This window comes from Peromyscus leucopus, unplaced genomic scaffold, assembly GCF_004664715.2.
Source record: "Peromyscus leucopus breed LL Stock unplaced genomic scaffold, UCI_PerLeu_2.1 scaffold_1359, whole genome shotgun sequence".
Taxonomy (NCBI): domain Eukaryota; kingdom Metazoa; phylum Chordata; class Mammalia; order Rodentia; family Cricetidae; genus Peromyscus; species Peromyscus leucopus.
The window spans coordinates 1-16311 of record NW_023504511.1 but is presented as its reverse complement, the minus strand read 5'-3'; the positions used below and the strand labels follow the sequence as shown (position 1 = coordinate 16311).

General features: G+C 41.5%; 2 gene segments (V, D, J or C); both read right to left on the bottom strand.

Moving 5' to 3' along the window:
• Nucleotides 1-5359: 5359 nt before the first annotated feature.
• Nucleotides 5360-5999, bottom strand: LOC114688324. The segment is given in 2 exon segments: nucleotides 5360-5793; nucleotides 5948-5999. Coding segments are annotated over 2 exon segments (486 nt in total).
• Nucleotides 6000-8402: 2403 nt separating this feature from the next.
• Nucleotides 8403-9015, bottom strand: LOC114688323. The segment is given in 2 exon segments: nucleotides 8403-8755; nucleotides 8931-9015. Coding segments are annotated over 2 exon segments (405 nt in total).
• Between the last annotated feature and the right edge of the window lie 7296 nt (nucleotides 9016-16311).

The following is a 16311-nucleotide window of genomic DNA, read 5'->3' as shown; positions in this document are numbered from 1 at the left end:
TTCCTGCATTTGTACATGACTCTTAAAAGGAAAAGGAGAGGGGTCATGAGGTCCCTTCTGCCTGCTTCCTGCTTCCTGGTATGATAGAACTGCAAGGTAGATTCACTCCAGGTCAGAAAAGAGCATGACTTCAGCTGTCTACTCGGTTCTGTATTTGTGAGTGTATTTCCTCAGTTTATATCCTAATAAACTCCATAATACTCCTTTAGCAGTCTCCAGTGGATATCTCACAATAGTAGGCAGACATGGCGCTGGCTGCATCTCCATCAGAAGGCAACCTGAAAATGGTCCATGACACTGGGTGTATCTTGAACCACAGAGACCTCAAACCCACCCACACAGTGAAACACTTCCTCTAACAAAGCCAAACTGTCTAATAGTGCCACTCCCTTTGGGGGACATTTTCTTTCAAACCACTATAATGGTCGAAATTGCGTGGTGAACAATGTCTTGGGGAACAAGAGAAGCTCCAGGAAACAAGACCGAGGACCTCTTACCTTAAGTGCACTGTGTTACCTGGATTGGTCTTGGACATGATTTTGTACCTCCTGTGCCTGCTGTAGGATGTCTATCTGTACCCTGTGAATGTGTATTGCTATGATTGGTTAATAAAGACGCTGCTCTGCCCTATGTCGAGTCAGGTTATAGCCAGGCAGGAAATTCAGGAGAGAGACAGGAAGAGGAAGGGCTGAGTCAGAAGCCACCAGTGAGACACAGAGGAAGCAAGGTGACAAAGCAGAACTGAGAAAAGGTACCAAGCCATGTGGCTAAACATAGATAAGAATTATGGGTGAATTTAAGTGTAAGATCTAGTCAGTAGTAAGCCTGAGCTAATGGCCAAGCAGTTATAAATAATACTACACTTCTGAGTGATTATTTTATAAGTGACTGTGGGCCTGCAAGGGGCCCAGAGGGACTGGAAAAATGTTCTGACTACATATGCCAAACATTTACATCAATTTATAAGACATGTTTATTACTGTTGAATGTCAGAACATAGCTATAGAAACCAATCTGGTCAGTGTACTATCAATCTGGATATGGCCTTCTGCTTTGCTATTGTGCTTTCCCAGATATGATCTATAGTTTGTGCCAGGTTGTTAAAATTGGCCTGTCCTGAAAAAGTTCAGGGACAGGGCTTCTCTGTTAATATTTAGTATGTGCTTACTGGTACTTATTATTTACATGTTTTCCTAATCTTTTTTGTTTGATTTTCACTCAAACATCCTTCTTTGAATCATTGCTGTCTTGGTTACATTCATCTATAAAAGTACACTGTAATGGGTGGCTGTTTGAACCATGCCCTGAAGTACCACCCCTAGTGAGGTAACAGACAGCTGTAACACCTCCTATGACCTTGACATGCTTGCCCCGGGAGTGACCGTGGAGGGACCATTAAGACCTGGGATGGATGAATGTGTTCTCTCTTTGCTACCTTGTGCATTTGGATGCTGAGACCGTGGACCAGGCAAATCAGTGTGGGACATAGCTCAACTTTCATGGACCCTATGATAAGTCTCCCTTGGTTGTGAGTTAACCCCCAAATAAATTCCTTTGCTCATTAAATAGACTCTGTGGATTAATCCCATTATCCTGGGGGTTAACCTGCAACTTCTAACATACCACAGCACAGAATATACATTACTATTCCAAAAGGGAGGAAAGGGAGCACAGTAAGGAAATGCTGGACCAAAGCAAGACTGAAAACCGGTCTTTGGCAAAGTCCCAAATCTGCATTTCTATATCTGATGTCAAAATACTCTTCAGATCTCCAACTCATTTCAGCTTTGTTGACTGCAGCACACTATTCTTTCTCTTGGACTGGCTCTATTGCCTGTTAGCAGCTTTCCTTGGCAGGTATCCCAAGACTCTGGCATCTCTAACATCCTGGCTGACCTGAGCAATACAGACTTCACCTTTACAGCTTCATGTGACTGCCTTTCTGGACATCTTCAGGTATACCCCTGACGTGTGCCTGGCCTCAGTGCCTTTCCTTAGTTGCAAAGGGAGATTACACAAACCCTTTCTTATATCCTTGGTTCTAAAGCATGAACCCATATGGCCAAAGTTGCTAAGTTCTGCTGCTTACTGGGACTGGAACATGGTCCCCTTGTTGAATTATATACATCTTTACCAGCTTTGTGTTTTCAATTGTCTCCTTCACCACCTAAGTTGGCTGTCCTGGCACTTATTCTCTAGAGCAGGCTGGCCTCAAACTCGGAGATCTACCTTGACTACACATGAAGACACCCAAGTGGTAATGATTGTGTTATTATAAGTCACCTGTCTTCACTGTTTCTCAGATCTCTTTAAATATTTTCCAGCCTCTCATTCCCTAGGAAGCTCTGGGTTCTGTCCTGAGGTACCCAGAGTTTCAAAGTTCTCCGTTCTCCATCCTCAAGGATGCTTCTTTTCTTTAGCTGACTTCTGAGGTAGGTGTTTGTATTCAGTGAAACCTATTCCAATCGGACACATATACTGTTCCCAATTTCTAGCTCAAGTTAAAACTTGAGACAGCTATAACATTTGGAAAGACTTGGGGAGTTCACCCACTGGTATTGTGAGATTTATCTCCTATTGCTAAGAGCCAACTGACTTTATTTTCCTTCTTTCCTTTTTGCATACTGAAAGCTACTCACTGTGGATGAGAAAGGAGCTTGCAGGCTTACAAGTTTAAGTTAAATATTTTCCACATTGTTTTTGTTGGTTTGGGTTTTCTAAGACAGAGTTTCACTATGTTGCTCAGGCTAGACTTCCAATCCTAGGCTCAAACATTCCTCCTATCTCCACTTCTTAGGTGGTTAGGGCTAACACAACCATCAACTACATGGTTTAAAAACATTTAAATTTATAAACCAACTAATTTTTTCTAGTGACAATTTTGTTAGTATGTATGTAGAATTAAGTGGGTAAACCCTGCAAAGTGTTAGGCAATGAGAAACACTCTTTTCAATTCTGTGCACTGTGAAGGCCATAAAGACTGCAGCTGCTTCTGTTAGCTAAAAAAAAATTACATTACAGTTTTTATTTTTTTTCATCTACGGAATACATACATGAAATAATTTCTTTAGTGAAAGTTATATATTTTCATTATATGAGTAAATTGAATTATTTTTTCCCCATGGACATCATTTGTCTACTGTAAAATTTGTCAATTGTAAAAACCTGCATCCTTGTGAGTGCCTCCTGGCTTAATACTTGAAATTTTTTTAATGTAGATGGGGGTAGAAGATTCAAAAAAAGAGAAAGTAGGAGTTGGTGGTCATGTAAATGACCACATTCCTTGTCATCAGAGGATATTAAAGTAAATGACAGTTCTATGTGATTTCTATCACACAAGCCACAGTCAAAGTGACTGATATTGGGCAGTAATAACCATTAACAATACCCTTGACAAGAGTGTAGGGTACTGTGAGATGGTGCTCTGATTGGTCAATAAATAAAACACTGATTGGCCAGTGGCCAGGAAGGAAGTATAGGCAGGACTAACAAAGAGGAGAATTGAGAGAACAGGAAGGTGGGAGGAGACACTGCCAGCCACCACCATGACAAGCAGCATTTGAAGATGCCAGTAAGCCACTAGCCATGTGCCATTTACAGAAATGGATTAATTTAAGATGTAAGAACTGGATAGCTAGAAACCTGAGCCATTAGGCCAAACAGTTTAAATGATAAAATTCTCTATGTGTTTACTTGGTTGAGTCAAAGTGGCTGTGGGACTGGAGGATGAGAGAGATTTGTCCTGACTGTGGACCAGGCAGGACTGGAGAAAACTCCAGCTACAAATGGTGCCCAACATGTTGGCAAGAGTTTCCACCTAAAACCTGACAAAAAAGATTCTAAAAACAGTTCCTAGTTGTTTCTCTCAAGTTAGTGGCAGCCTGCGTGTTTGAGCTACTATGGCGGGTTCCTGGCATGTGTGCTCCACCTGCAGTATGGCGGGAATGAGGCCTCTGCAAGTGGCACATTAAGCTGCGTGGTGGATTTAGCCTTTGCAAGTACAAAACAAAAAGAGGTTCCTGGGCTACACGTTGCTTTGATAGAAGCATAGTCCCACTATTTCTGAGAGTTGATGGCTCCCAGAGCTGGCAGAAAACATACCACCACCATGTTGGGAAGCAGAAGTGGGTGGAGCCAGCAGCCACAGTGCCATTTCAGTCTTAGAAGGTTGCAGTTTAAAGCAATAGGCTCAAGGTAATATAAAAAATAAGTCATGTAAAGATGGCTACCACACAGTGAATCTGGATTATGTTCTCTTTGATATTTGTAACTGAAGAAAAACATTTGATTGCAAAAGCTGTTGAGTTATGCCAAAATGTATATTTTAAAGGTACCTTGACTTCAAAATTGGATGTAAGGATATGTTACTTTGGAAAGGAGGCTCTGCTTTTGTTCCCACAGAAAGTAAGAGGCTATGGATTTGTTCCAGATTAAGATACATCAGGTTTGACCAGCCAAGACCCGTTGAAAGATCTCCGATGACACCATGGCCCAGATAATCCAACATCCAGATTGGATTCAAGGCAAATGGCTCAGACGATACACCCTCACGGACTACTCTATAATCCTAAAATTTTCTTTGTGTCCCCATAAGATACAGCGCCCCCCTCCAGTAGGAAGTAGTGAGAGAAGCTACGCCCAAATTCCCAAATATACCAAGCTGGCTTTGGAGATGTGTAAAAGTTAAAACCTTCCTTTTAAAAAAAAAAAGAAAGAAAAAGAAAAGGGGAAGTGCTGTGGGATGGTATGTATGTCAAATTTCCCTGATTGGTCAATAAATAAAACACTGATTGGCCAGTGGCCAGGCAGGAAGTGTAGGCAGGACTAACAGAGAGGAGAATTAAGAGAACAGGAAGGTGGGAGGAGACACTGCCAGCCACCACCATGACAAGCAGCATGTGAAGATGCCAGTAAGCCACTAGCCATGTGGCAAGGTATAGATTCATAAAATGGATTAATTTAAGATGTAAAAACTGGATATCTAGAAGCCTGAGCCATTAGGTCAAACAGTTTAAACAATATAAGTCTCCGTGTTTACTCGGTTGGGTCAGAGTGGCTGTGGGACTGGAGGGTGAGATAGATTTGTCCTGACTATGAACCAGGCAGGAATGGAGAAAGCTACAGCTACAGTAGGGAGATGGGGATGTTATAATTTCCACTTGTTACAATCCATCCACACAGACAACTATTTGTACAATTACTCAGAAAAACAATTCAACTAAGATAGTTAAGGAAATACATGTATAACTCCAGTGGTGCCTGACAGGCAAAGGGAGACTGGAGTACAGCAAGCCGTGACTTCACCTAGCTCAGTCTCTGGCCTGAATGAGTCTAATCCTTACATTCACTGTGTCACCTGTCACCTGGTCCTGCAAATAAAAACCCTCTGCACCTCTGCCAGGCTCTGCCCCACAACAGGGTTTTGCTGGAGCCTCAGCTGCAGGGTTGGGTATGGGCTGCAGGTGCCTGGAGAGCACTGTGTTCCTGCTGCACAGAAGTAGGTGGCTGAGTCTCCAGGCTGAGAATCTGTGATGTGCAAGGAGAGCTGCTTATCACTTTTACTGAAGAAGACTGTGAATCTTCCATCTTCCTTTTTATTCGACACGGATCGTATGGCTATCAGAAGTGTAGGGCCTTCACCAGAGAATTGCCGGTACCATGGGAAGTAGTCAAATGCACTGTTCTCATAAGTGCAGTTCAGAACTGAAGTCCCTCCTGCCGAGACTGTCAGAGATTGGGGACTTTGTCTCACCTGCTGCTGGTCACGTCTGTCCTGCTCCTGGCCGCTCACCCCTGTGTAGAGACACAACAAATGTCATTAGGTTAGGTTCCCGGGAATGTACTTGGTATTGATGCTTTTTAACATTTATGATTTTTGTCTGGTGCCCCAGTTCCCTCATGCATTCACATAAATTCCATATTCTCAAGTTTCTCCTTCGAGACTCACAGGCTAGGTGAAGGGCCAAGACTAAAAATGATGCTTTCAGGATCTTGTCCATTCCTCCTAGATTGAAGCTTGATGAGAACTTGGAAGGCCTTTTATCTCCCCTAGAACACAGACTCTAACTTCACAGGCTCTAAGTTCTTTCAACAGGCTCCACCCCTCACAAACACTTTGTCTAAAGCTATTTCTGACATAGGAAGTATTCCCAAATTTTGTTCAAAGTTACTATTGCTGAAAATACAGTCACTGAGAATAAGAAATCCTGTCATTGTAATAATATCATTATACACTCTTGGCAGAAATGTGTATTAATATACACACCAAGAATAGCAGTGTGAATTTTCTGAAATACACAAAGAAAGAAAGAAAGAAAGAGAGAGAGAGAGAGAGAGAGGGAGGGAGAGAGGGAGAGAGGGAGGGAGGGAGAGAGGGAGGGAGGAAGGAAGGTAAAAAAGAAGAAAGAAAAGAAATGAAGGAAGGAAGAAAGAAAGAAAAGACAAATAATAAAATTCTATCTAAATAGATTATACTTCAGCATCCTAGAGGTGTTTTGTTCCTTCTTTATCATTTTGGTGTCTTTTCTTTTTCCTTTATCCCTTTCAGCCAGACATCTCTCCAGCACACACTATCTGCATCATCTATGGGGAACACATTCCATGACGTCCTAAAGTCTCAAATCACAAACATTGCCGAGCCACACACACACACACACACATTGAATTTTCTGCTATACATACATATGCATCCCCGAAAAGCTTTAACTCTTTCACTGAAATGAAATACATGTGCCTTTTCTTATGCATATCTAAATGGCAGCACCTCACAGCACTGATACCTGCACAGACTTTCTGATGACACAGATGGCTGCTCAGTGAAAACAGACCAGTGGCATGGACAGCAGGGAGATGCAGAGCAAAGATGATCACAATTAGTGGTGGGGGATTTCTGATAGTACCAGGAAGAAAGGATGGTTTAAAACAAATGGACTTGTTATTTCTGAAGTTTTCACTAGCTATTAAAATATCAAATGATTGAAAACAGGGACATGAAACTGAAAAAGGTAAACAGGATGAGGAAGAAGTCCTGTGTATTTGCTGAGTGTCTAACTGCCTACTGTACAAGAGTGCTCAGGTGTCTTTCATAACACACACTGTTCTATCTTCATTCCTGTCTCAGCACTCAACAACAGAAAACTGAAGCCTACCGAAGATACCTGTGAGTCTAGACAAGTTGATGAAGGAAGGGTGTGGACACTGCTTCCTGATCCAGTCAGAGAAGATCCTGATGGAGAAGATTGAGCTGGCTTCAAACCATGAGTAGATTTCCCAGTCGAAAGGATATATAACATAATTCTAGGCACAGGTCATATCAGGGTGACTGGAGATCAGACAAAGTGTGGGTGACAACCTTAGAAATGTACATTAGAGAAGGTAATGTGGCCCCAGCCATGAAGGATAGCATATATCTTCATAGTGTTCACTTGCAAATTCCTATTTGTCCTCACTATGGACCCTGGATATTCAGGTATAATATAGATAAAAGGCTAGACAGATACATGTTTTCTTCTCTAGTTAAACTTAAGGATGGAGGAGATAATGGTTTTGTTATTTTAAATAATCATCTCTAGCTTATTGAGCAGTGTGTGGAAGAGCCACAGCCTTCACCTGCTCTGAAGCAGCACTGCCTCTCTGTGGACAAATAAGGTCTTCACTCAACAGTGTCCTGAGCTTAGAAGACCATTCCTTGAAGAAAGAAATGCATTGAATCTTCCTCTGGAGCCAAAGTTTTTGACATGGAATGTGAATGTGTCTTTGTTGAGGTCAGCTATAGCCTAGTTTCTCTCTTCCCCTTCCAGACTTTTCTCCATGTGTCCCATGGTTCCCTATCTTTCTATTGAGCCAAAACTACCTCATTCTGGAGAATGAGAGAAGCCAGTCATAAGACAAAAGGACATGACAATGATTATTATTTACAATAAAGCTTATAAAATAAGCAAATGTTTGGATTTCATGTCAAATTTATTGACCCCTTATATAGACTAATTGTATAAATGGTGATTATTAAATCAGTTTTCTTTCACTCATTTTTTTATCATTTTTTTATTTTTGAGATTATAATATAATCATGTCAATCCTTCCCTCCAAAACTTCCTGTGTTCCCTCCTTGCTCTCTTCCAACTTTATGGGTTTTTCTTTCATTAATCATTGTTACACATATGTGTATAATCATATTTATTCCAAAACACATAAATACCGTATGCTCATCTGTAAAATGTTACTTATAAGTCCTCAATTCATTCTAAGATGGATATTTATGTTCAGGAGGGAGAATATATTGAGAATTTAAAGACCCAAATCTTTAACCTACATAGCCAAAAGTTTACCAGAAGTTAAAACTCTTTCTATACAGAAAACGGATATTAAATCAAGCAGATATTCTATGGTGAAAATTTGATGTCTCATGATAGGGAAGAGCCACACCCACCCAGCTGAAGGTTTGTGTACTGGCTGCAGGTGTGTGGGGAGCACTGTGCACTCATAGCACAGAAATAAGTGCCTGAGTCTGTGGTCTGAGAGGAGGAAATGTACAGAGAGCTGCGACGTTCCTGAGTGACTGTCGTAGACATCAGTCTTCCACTCTGCTTTGTTCCAGAAGGATTGTAAAACAGGTTCTTCAGATGTCCCCCAGGACTTTGGTGAAACCACTGCACACTGGTCAAAACTGTGGAAAAATTGCACTGCAGCTCTGCACGCTCTTCCTCCTGCAGAACCAAGGACACAGGATTCTGCTTCACTTGTTCAACTTTCACCCCTGGTTAGAAACAGAGAAAGAGACACAGATGGGGTCATTGAGCATCCACAGACCCTGAACACACCCCATGTCCTCTGAGAAGGTGGGAGCTCTGCAGGACTCCTGGTCTGCTTCCCCACCCTTCATGTGCTGACAGAATCCTCTCTGTCCCCTGAATGTGGACAGCCAGACTCACAGCAAACCTGGGTGCACAGCAGCCCCAGCAGAGAGCACAGCAGCCTCTTCATGGTGCTTGTGTGGCTGCTGGAGACAGAAGCAAGGAACCAAGCCCTGGACTGTGGTGTCATGATGGCTGTTGAATGTCCCTCCTCCTGCAACCAGTCAGCTCCACCCAGGAACCCTGCCAGGCCAGACACTGCAGAGTTCCCTCTCAGCCTTCTGAGCCTGAAGCTCCTCCCAAACCAGCCCTGCCTGAGAGTCTGGGTGGAACACAGTGGGGGGCAGGGCATTCTGAGATGACTCTGGGGTTCTGTGGGTTAGGGATCTAGGAAGAAGGAGAGGACCAGCCCCTCCCAAGCAGAAAAAGCCTCAGCCACACACAGAGCCAAGCACACTCAGAGAAGCAACAGGTAAAGGTTTAACTCAGGAAACAGATGCATGTTCTGACTAAAGACCCTTTACTGGGGCCTGAGAAATGGCTTAGCAGATAAGGGTCCTTGTCCTTCCAAGAGGCCTTAGTTGGCTCCCCAGCATCTACTTTAGGTGGCTCACAGCTGTCTGTAGCTCCAACTCCTGGGACCTGACACTCACTTCTGTCCTCCTGAGAACCTGTACACAGGTACCATACATTTTACACAGACCCACTCTCATACACATTGAAAAATAAAAAGAATCAACACCCATGAAATAATTTAAGTAAAATCACTGCAGTAGCAAAACAAAGAGCATCATGATGATAGAGTAAGTATAGATGTAATGGTTTAATAGTTTTAGAATCATTTTAAAAAGTGGGATACTCCTGCACTAGTAAAGGTTTCTTCCAAATATTGTTTTAAATATTACTGTTGGGAATCTCTGCTCAGGCTCCACTCCTCCCATTCCAGATCCTGCCCCTCAGAAAGCCCACCAAGGGTCGGCTCCTCTCCTAGAGATGCTCAAGACTACATCTACAGGGTACTTTCGACATGGTCTCCAGACCTGCAATGTGATTTCTCTCCTGCTTCCTTTCCAAGAGTCACCCAGGAATTGCTTTGCTCACATTAAACCTCGTCTTATTAACTTGGCCTGATATGATTCATTGCATCACTGGAGAAACCCACTATCAGGGTACAGAAAACTTTCAATGACAGCATAAGAAGGAAGTGCAATGGGGAAAACCAATATAGGAGTCCTGTGTTCCAGAGCGACAGGGGCAGCAAGAGGTGGTGTGCTACTGCACATGTGACTGCTGGGAACAATGCACTTGAGTTCATAACAGTAGAGGATGCATTTCAAAATTTTCACTATAGAGATGATTGCTTGAGAAATGAGACTAAAAATGAAACATGAACAGCGTGAAGACTGGGAGAGGTAGGTAGGGGTTGCTCTGAGCTTACGGAGGTTTAGATGCCTTCCTCATTGCGACAATGGAGAGACAATGGGGAAGAGACACTGTCTTTCCCTTCGCCTGTCTCTGGCATCTGCATAAAGTATGTTCTGTCAGAACACCTACCAGAGCAGTGGAGAAGATTTTAAAAAGTAACTATTCAGTAACTTCTTCTGTGAACATAATGTATTCAGATCACACTCTCCACTACCACCCTGCTCTCCCTACAACTCCTCCCAGAACCCACTAAATCCCTCTCCCCTGCATAAGCCAGGAAGCCAGAACAGGACCCTGAGGGCCAGAAGAAAGAGCTTAGGAGAAAGCAGTAGGGTAGTAGAACACAGGTAATGTAATGTCAAAGGGGGCAGGAGAGGCACTAAGGGGAGAGGGGTGTGGCAGGGTAGGGGGAGAAGGAAGGTTTCTGTGTGTTTGTTCTAACCTATGAAAACATCATTTACCTTTTAGAAAGGAGCATCCTCTAGAGGCCCATTTGAGAAATAACAAGTTCACAGCTGCAGTAGACTTCCCCCTGTCTTTGTTGACTTCTGAGTGTGAATCCAAGGCTTTCATCATGCACAAAGGAAGCTCAATGCTTTCTAAGTAGAAACTCATGAGTTTTTAGAAAAGAAGAATACTAAGTTGTGAACTGAAATGGGAGAATAAGATACTTTAGAGTGAGAAAATTACAGCATTTTTACATATTTCAAAACAAGTACCAGGGACATAGAAATCAGAACACTGCATAGTTACCAGATTTCTACACAACACCATCAAAATACCCAAGAAAAAGATGCGATTGATGTTGCTAGGAATATTGTAGATTTGTTATTACATGAAGAGTAAACTAAGAAGTACAAATTTGAATAGTTTATAAAAGTTCAATTAAAAAAAAAAACAGCAAGTCTGCTACAGACAGTCTTCACTTTGATGAACTGAAACTCAAATTCAACATGATGAGAGACTTAGTAACCTGTGTAGTCTCTTGACTTTTCTTATAAAATACAACATAATTCAGAATTGTCACCTGGCACAGTCTACGTCTTTCCCACTGAGAAGACTATGTCACGCATGGATACTAGGGGGCAGGAGTTATGAGCATTGCATTCCAATTAGACTACCAAATTTTGAGTGTTAATTGTAGGATTAAGTCCCTGTCTCTCCTCTTCTCCCTCCTCCTCTCCTTCTCCCTCTCCTCCTCTCTTCTTTCGTCCCTCCCCCACCCCTCTCTCTGTGAGTCTCTGTGTGTGGCATCAATCAAAATGAAGTCATTGAGATCCTTAACAGGTAACATTCAATGAAGTAATTTTGTGACAAAGGAAGAACACAAAGGACAGAATCCTCTTTAGACAGATCAGTGTGCCCAGGTGGCAGCAGCAAGCAGTGAGAACAGGAAAGAATATTGGAAGCTGTATTATATTCAACTATATAGGGAGGGGAGCTACAGATTCCAACACCAGAAACTGTCTGATGATACACCAACATGACTTTGAGTTAAGGAACCAACAAGCAAATAGTCACAATGTAAAACAGCATTAGTTAAAGGCTGTGAAATCTTGATGGAAGCTTCTATGTGTACAATGAATGACAGTGGGTCACATGAATAAGTCCAACTCAGTCATTTATCCTAGACAGATCCAAGACATATTTATGGCCACTTTATCACCAACTGGCAAGTGAAAATTGTAACTGAGGGTATTTGGTGATGAACAGTCTTCAAAATATTTTACTTTTTGAACACCACTCAAAACTGAAGACCATGTAATCATCACTGGGCTCTCCTTAGACCTTGAGTCAGTTTGGGAAAGGGACTCTGGAGCACGTGCTTCATTATCCCCTCATTAAATATTCTTCCAATCTGGATAATTTATCACATATGTGTTCTACAAAGAAATCTTAATATAACAATTTATCACATTAATACTCATATTATGTCTTTTACATGCATAAATCTAGCTTTGGAGAAATTAGATGAACTTATTAAACAACAATCTCAGTATCAGGCATGGGAGTTATTGCCCAGGGAGGCCTCAGAAGTATACAAAACAACACTGAATATTGTCATGGTTCTTGGCTGTCCACTATAACTAGATAGTGAGAGACTATGGCTAAAGCCACCACATTCTACAGTTGCATGACGTAGAGAAATCAACCTTGAACCGACAGGGAAAAGGTCCTCCCTGCTGCTTAGCTTTCTTAGCTGGAAGGTCCTATGCAGGCTGCTGGGGAAGAAAGGTCCCAAGAGTATTAACCAGAGCTGGACCCGCATGCTACAGTACTGAACTTCCAGTAATATGTGCTCAGTGGTGTAACTGTGGCCTGATTGCTACAGAATAGCAATGCTTTCTGATTGGATTAGAAGCCTATTCAACAGGAGGGAATTCATGCCTAGTACAGTGACATGGTCAAAAATCCCATGGTTCAGGAGGAATTAAATACTAGGAGGAAACAACTATTGTTATTTTGCTAAATGGTCACATCAAACTGCCTTCTAAGTATGTGTTCATACTCAAGGATTATTGCTAGTCTCCACTTCGGTTGGAATATGTGTTTCAGCGAGTTTCTATAACCAGTTTTCTATCACACTGTTTTGTTCAAAATGGCTGTAGTGTTAGTTATCACTCTCCCATATTCCTCCCTCTACCCTGCCCTCTCATTCCCACTCCTATTAATCCTGCTCGTTCCATTTCCCCTTTTATGGAAGTCATTTTCTGTTTCCCCATCCTCTGAAGATCCCCTCCTCCCTCATGGCTTTTATTGATACTTAACATCTATGGATATTTCAAATGAAACACACATATTAAAAGCTAGCATCCACATACTTGAGAAAATACTCTGTTTTCTCGGTCTGGGTTATCTTGCTCTGGATTACTGTTTGCAGTTCCACCCATTTACCTGAAAATTTCATAATTTCATTTTTCTTATCAGCTGAATAAAACCCTACTGTGTAAATGTACCACATTTTCAGAAATCACTCATCAGTTGATGGACATCTAGAGTGTTTCCAGTTCCTAGTAATTATGGATACAGCAACAGTGAACATGGAGGAGCAAGCATCTCTGCGGAAATATGTAGAATCTTATGGTTAAATCCCCAAGATTGGCATAGCTAAATCTTGTGGTAGATCTGTGGTCAGAATTTGGAGGAAACTCCATACTGATTTCCATATTGTTTGTGACCATTTATATTCACATTGACAATGAGTTTTCTCCTTCATATCATCCTCTCAGCTGGTGTCCTGGTCCTCTGGCTCTTACAATCTCTTCTGTTCCTTCTCTGTGGTGCTCCCTGAGCCTCATGTGTAGGGATTGCATTGTAGATGAATTAACTGGGACTAGAGAACATACGATATTTATTCTCTGATTTTTGAGCAGTTGTCTATGACTACAGTAGCCCCTCTGTGCTTCGAAGTAAAGCTTCTTTCATTAGGGTTTAGAACTACACTTATCTGTGTGTATTAGTGGTGGTGCTATGTAGGAGGAGCTGCAGTCACCAATGAAGCTTATGGAGTAACACGCACCAGTGAGCACAGCTAGGATGAGTGTGCTCTGGAGAGGCAAAGCCCCATGGGGGTGTCTCCATAAAGCCCTTACTTCTGCTGGTCCTTGTCCTGCTTGCTGCTATCTTGTCCTTACTGGATTTGTCATGGTATAGTTGTTGATTGAAGAATCCCACTGTATCTATTGTAGTGAGATTGTTTTATGGGAAAATCTCACTCCTCACTGGACAATTTAATTGCAGATCATAACAAAGATGGTTTCTATGGAGCAATGGAGCTTAGAGATGTGAGACCAGCTGATGAAAACAAGGAAGTTTCATGCATTATAGACACATGAATTCTGTCTGTGGAAAAACAGGCTGATGATTAAAAAAGGCAATTATGTCCCTACATCCAAAGTTAGGTCTGAGTTCCTTGGTCATGTAGCTTACAGAATTAATCTCAAGTTTCAGTGTGCACTTTGAGAAAACAAAGTTATGAATGGAAGTTAAATGACCTTACTGTGTGTAAAGAGAAACTGATGGTTAGCTAGACCACTTGATTAAGGTTGTGTTAAATAAAATCAGGATAAAAATTGCTACACTATAACCACAAACTGCTGCCTGCCAGTACACAGGAACTGGCTGAAATATATTGACTTGCTTAAAAGTTATATTATTTATATATAATATATATATATGTTAATCAATAATAAAAGAATCATTGCTTTAGGGTGAAGATTTTATGGTTGGTAAATTAATACAAAGGATAATGTTTAATTACATGTGGGCTTCTAATAAAGCATGTGACTTGTGATCATAATGTGATTTATTCCTGTATAAGGATTTTAATCTGGTTTTAGAAAATATATAACATGCAGTTGTAAGTTTATTTCCTTATTGCATAGAGATTTTGTCTTAGGTTGTATAAAATGGTTAAGAGAAAAATAAAGATGCAGATAGGTATTCTGTGTGTGTTTAGCCTCCTACTCCACATCTCCTCTCCAGTTTCCCTGACCTGCTGTAGCTGGACTCCAGCAGTGTATAGTTATGAGTATTTAGAATATAGTTAGAAGCTGTATTGATTTAAGAAAATGGTTGTAGAAGGTTCTCCTCTAGGGTCTATGACATCTCCAGCCATGGGTAGTTAACTAGGTTTACAGTATTGGGTCTGAATTCATTGCTACTGAGCAATCTTGAATTCAATAAGGCATATGTTAGTTTCCCCAAAGATAATAGTGCTATTATTGTTCCCTTGTGAACATTTTGCCATATGATTATTGTTTTGGTTCATAGTCTTAACACAAATTGGTAGGATTATTTTTTGCTTTTCTCCCTTGGATTCTTACGTGGCACCTTCATTTACTAAGATAATTTGTCCCCAGGGAAGAGTCTTCAGGTCATTTCTAGCTAAGTTCCTCCAAGTCCTATGTCTAAAGTATGTGGTGCCATTAGAAATAGTGTCTTACCTTGAATTTCTATGAGGCAATCAAAGGCAATGGCAATAGCCCGTTTCATTTGGAGGAACCTATGGAAGCCCCAACTAACAACTTGAAGAAAGGTTTCCCATGCCTGGCACTGGTATTTTATTTTTATTAGAGTTGGCATTCATTCTAGGTTTGACAAGAAATCTTCTGAGAGATTCTATTCTATGGTGTGCCATCAAAGTAATTTTTGAAGTTTAAAAAATTGAGTTTCACATCTCATTTTGCTCCCTCAAGGTAAGACAGCAAATACTACTTTGTTGTTCTTTGTGAACACAAACATAAATATTTCTTTAGAGACACGATGGCCTTTGATTTCAGATCTTTCTTCCTTTATAGGGAGAGAAATATGAATACTAGATCATTTTACTTCAAACCAGTATTTTGTTTCCAGAATTGAGATGGATCAAAACCTTGACTTCCCTTCTCACACTGAAGAATTACCTGAAAACCTAACTCCAACCCCAGGTGAGTGACTACACCACACCCTCGGGATTTAAGCAAAGTGCAATAGCCTATGAGAGTGGATGTTAAGGGGAAAGAATTTTTCAAAAGGGTACTTAATGACCAGGTTGCCTTCTACATGGTGTGTAGGACAGAGAAGGAGCTGCGCCTCAGGCATCATCTTGGGAGTTCCAACAGCTATGTTTCCTGAGCAGCTTCACTAAATGAATGCTGTTGGAGAGTGTGAAGGTTTCAATGAGAATGGCCATAGGTTCAAAAATCTGAATGTTTGTTTCCAAGATGGTGGACTGTTTAGGAAGGATCAGTAGGCGTGGCCTTATCAGAGGAGGTGTGTCACTGGGGTGGGCTCTGGGATCTCAAAGCCCAAGCCAGGCCCAGTCTCTGCTTCTTGTTGGTGATCAGATGGAAGCTCTCAGCCACTTCTCCAGGGACATGGCTACTGCCTGCTGCTACGCTTGCCACCACAATCATCATGGCTCAACCTCTGAAACTGTAATCAAGTCCTCAATTAACTGCTTCCTTCTGTAAGTTGTCTTGGTCATGGTGTCTTTTCACAGCAATAAAACAGTAACTGAGGACAGAAGTCGGACTGAACTCTTTGTCTCATG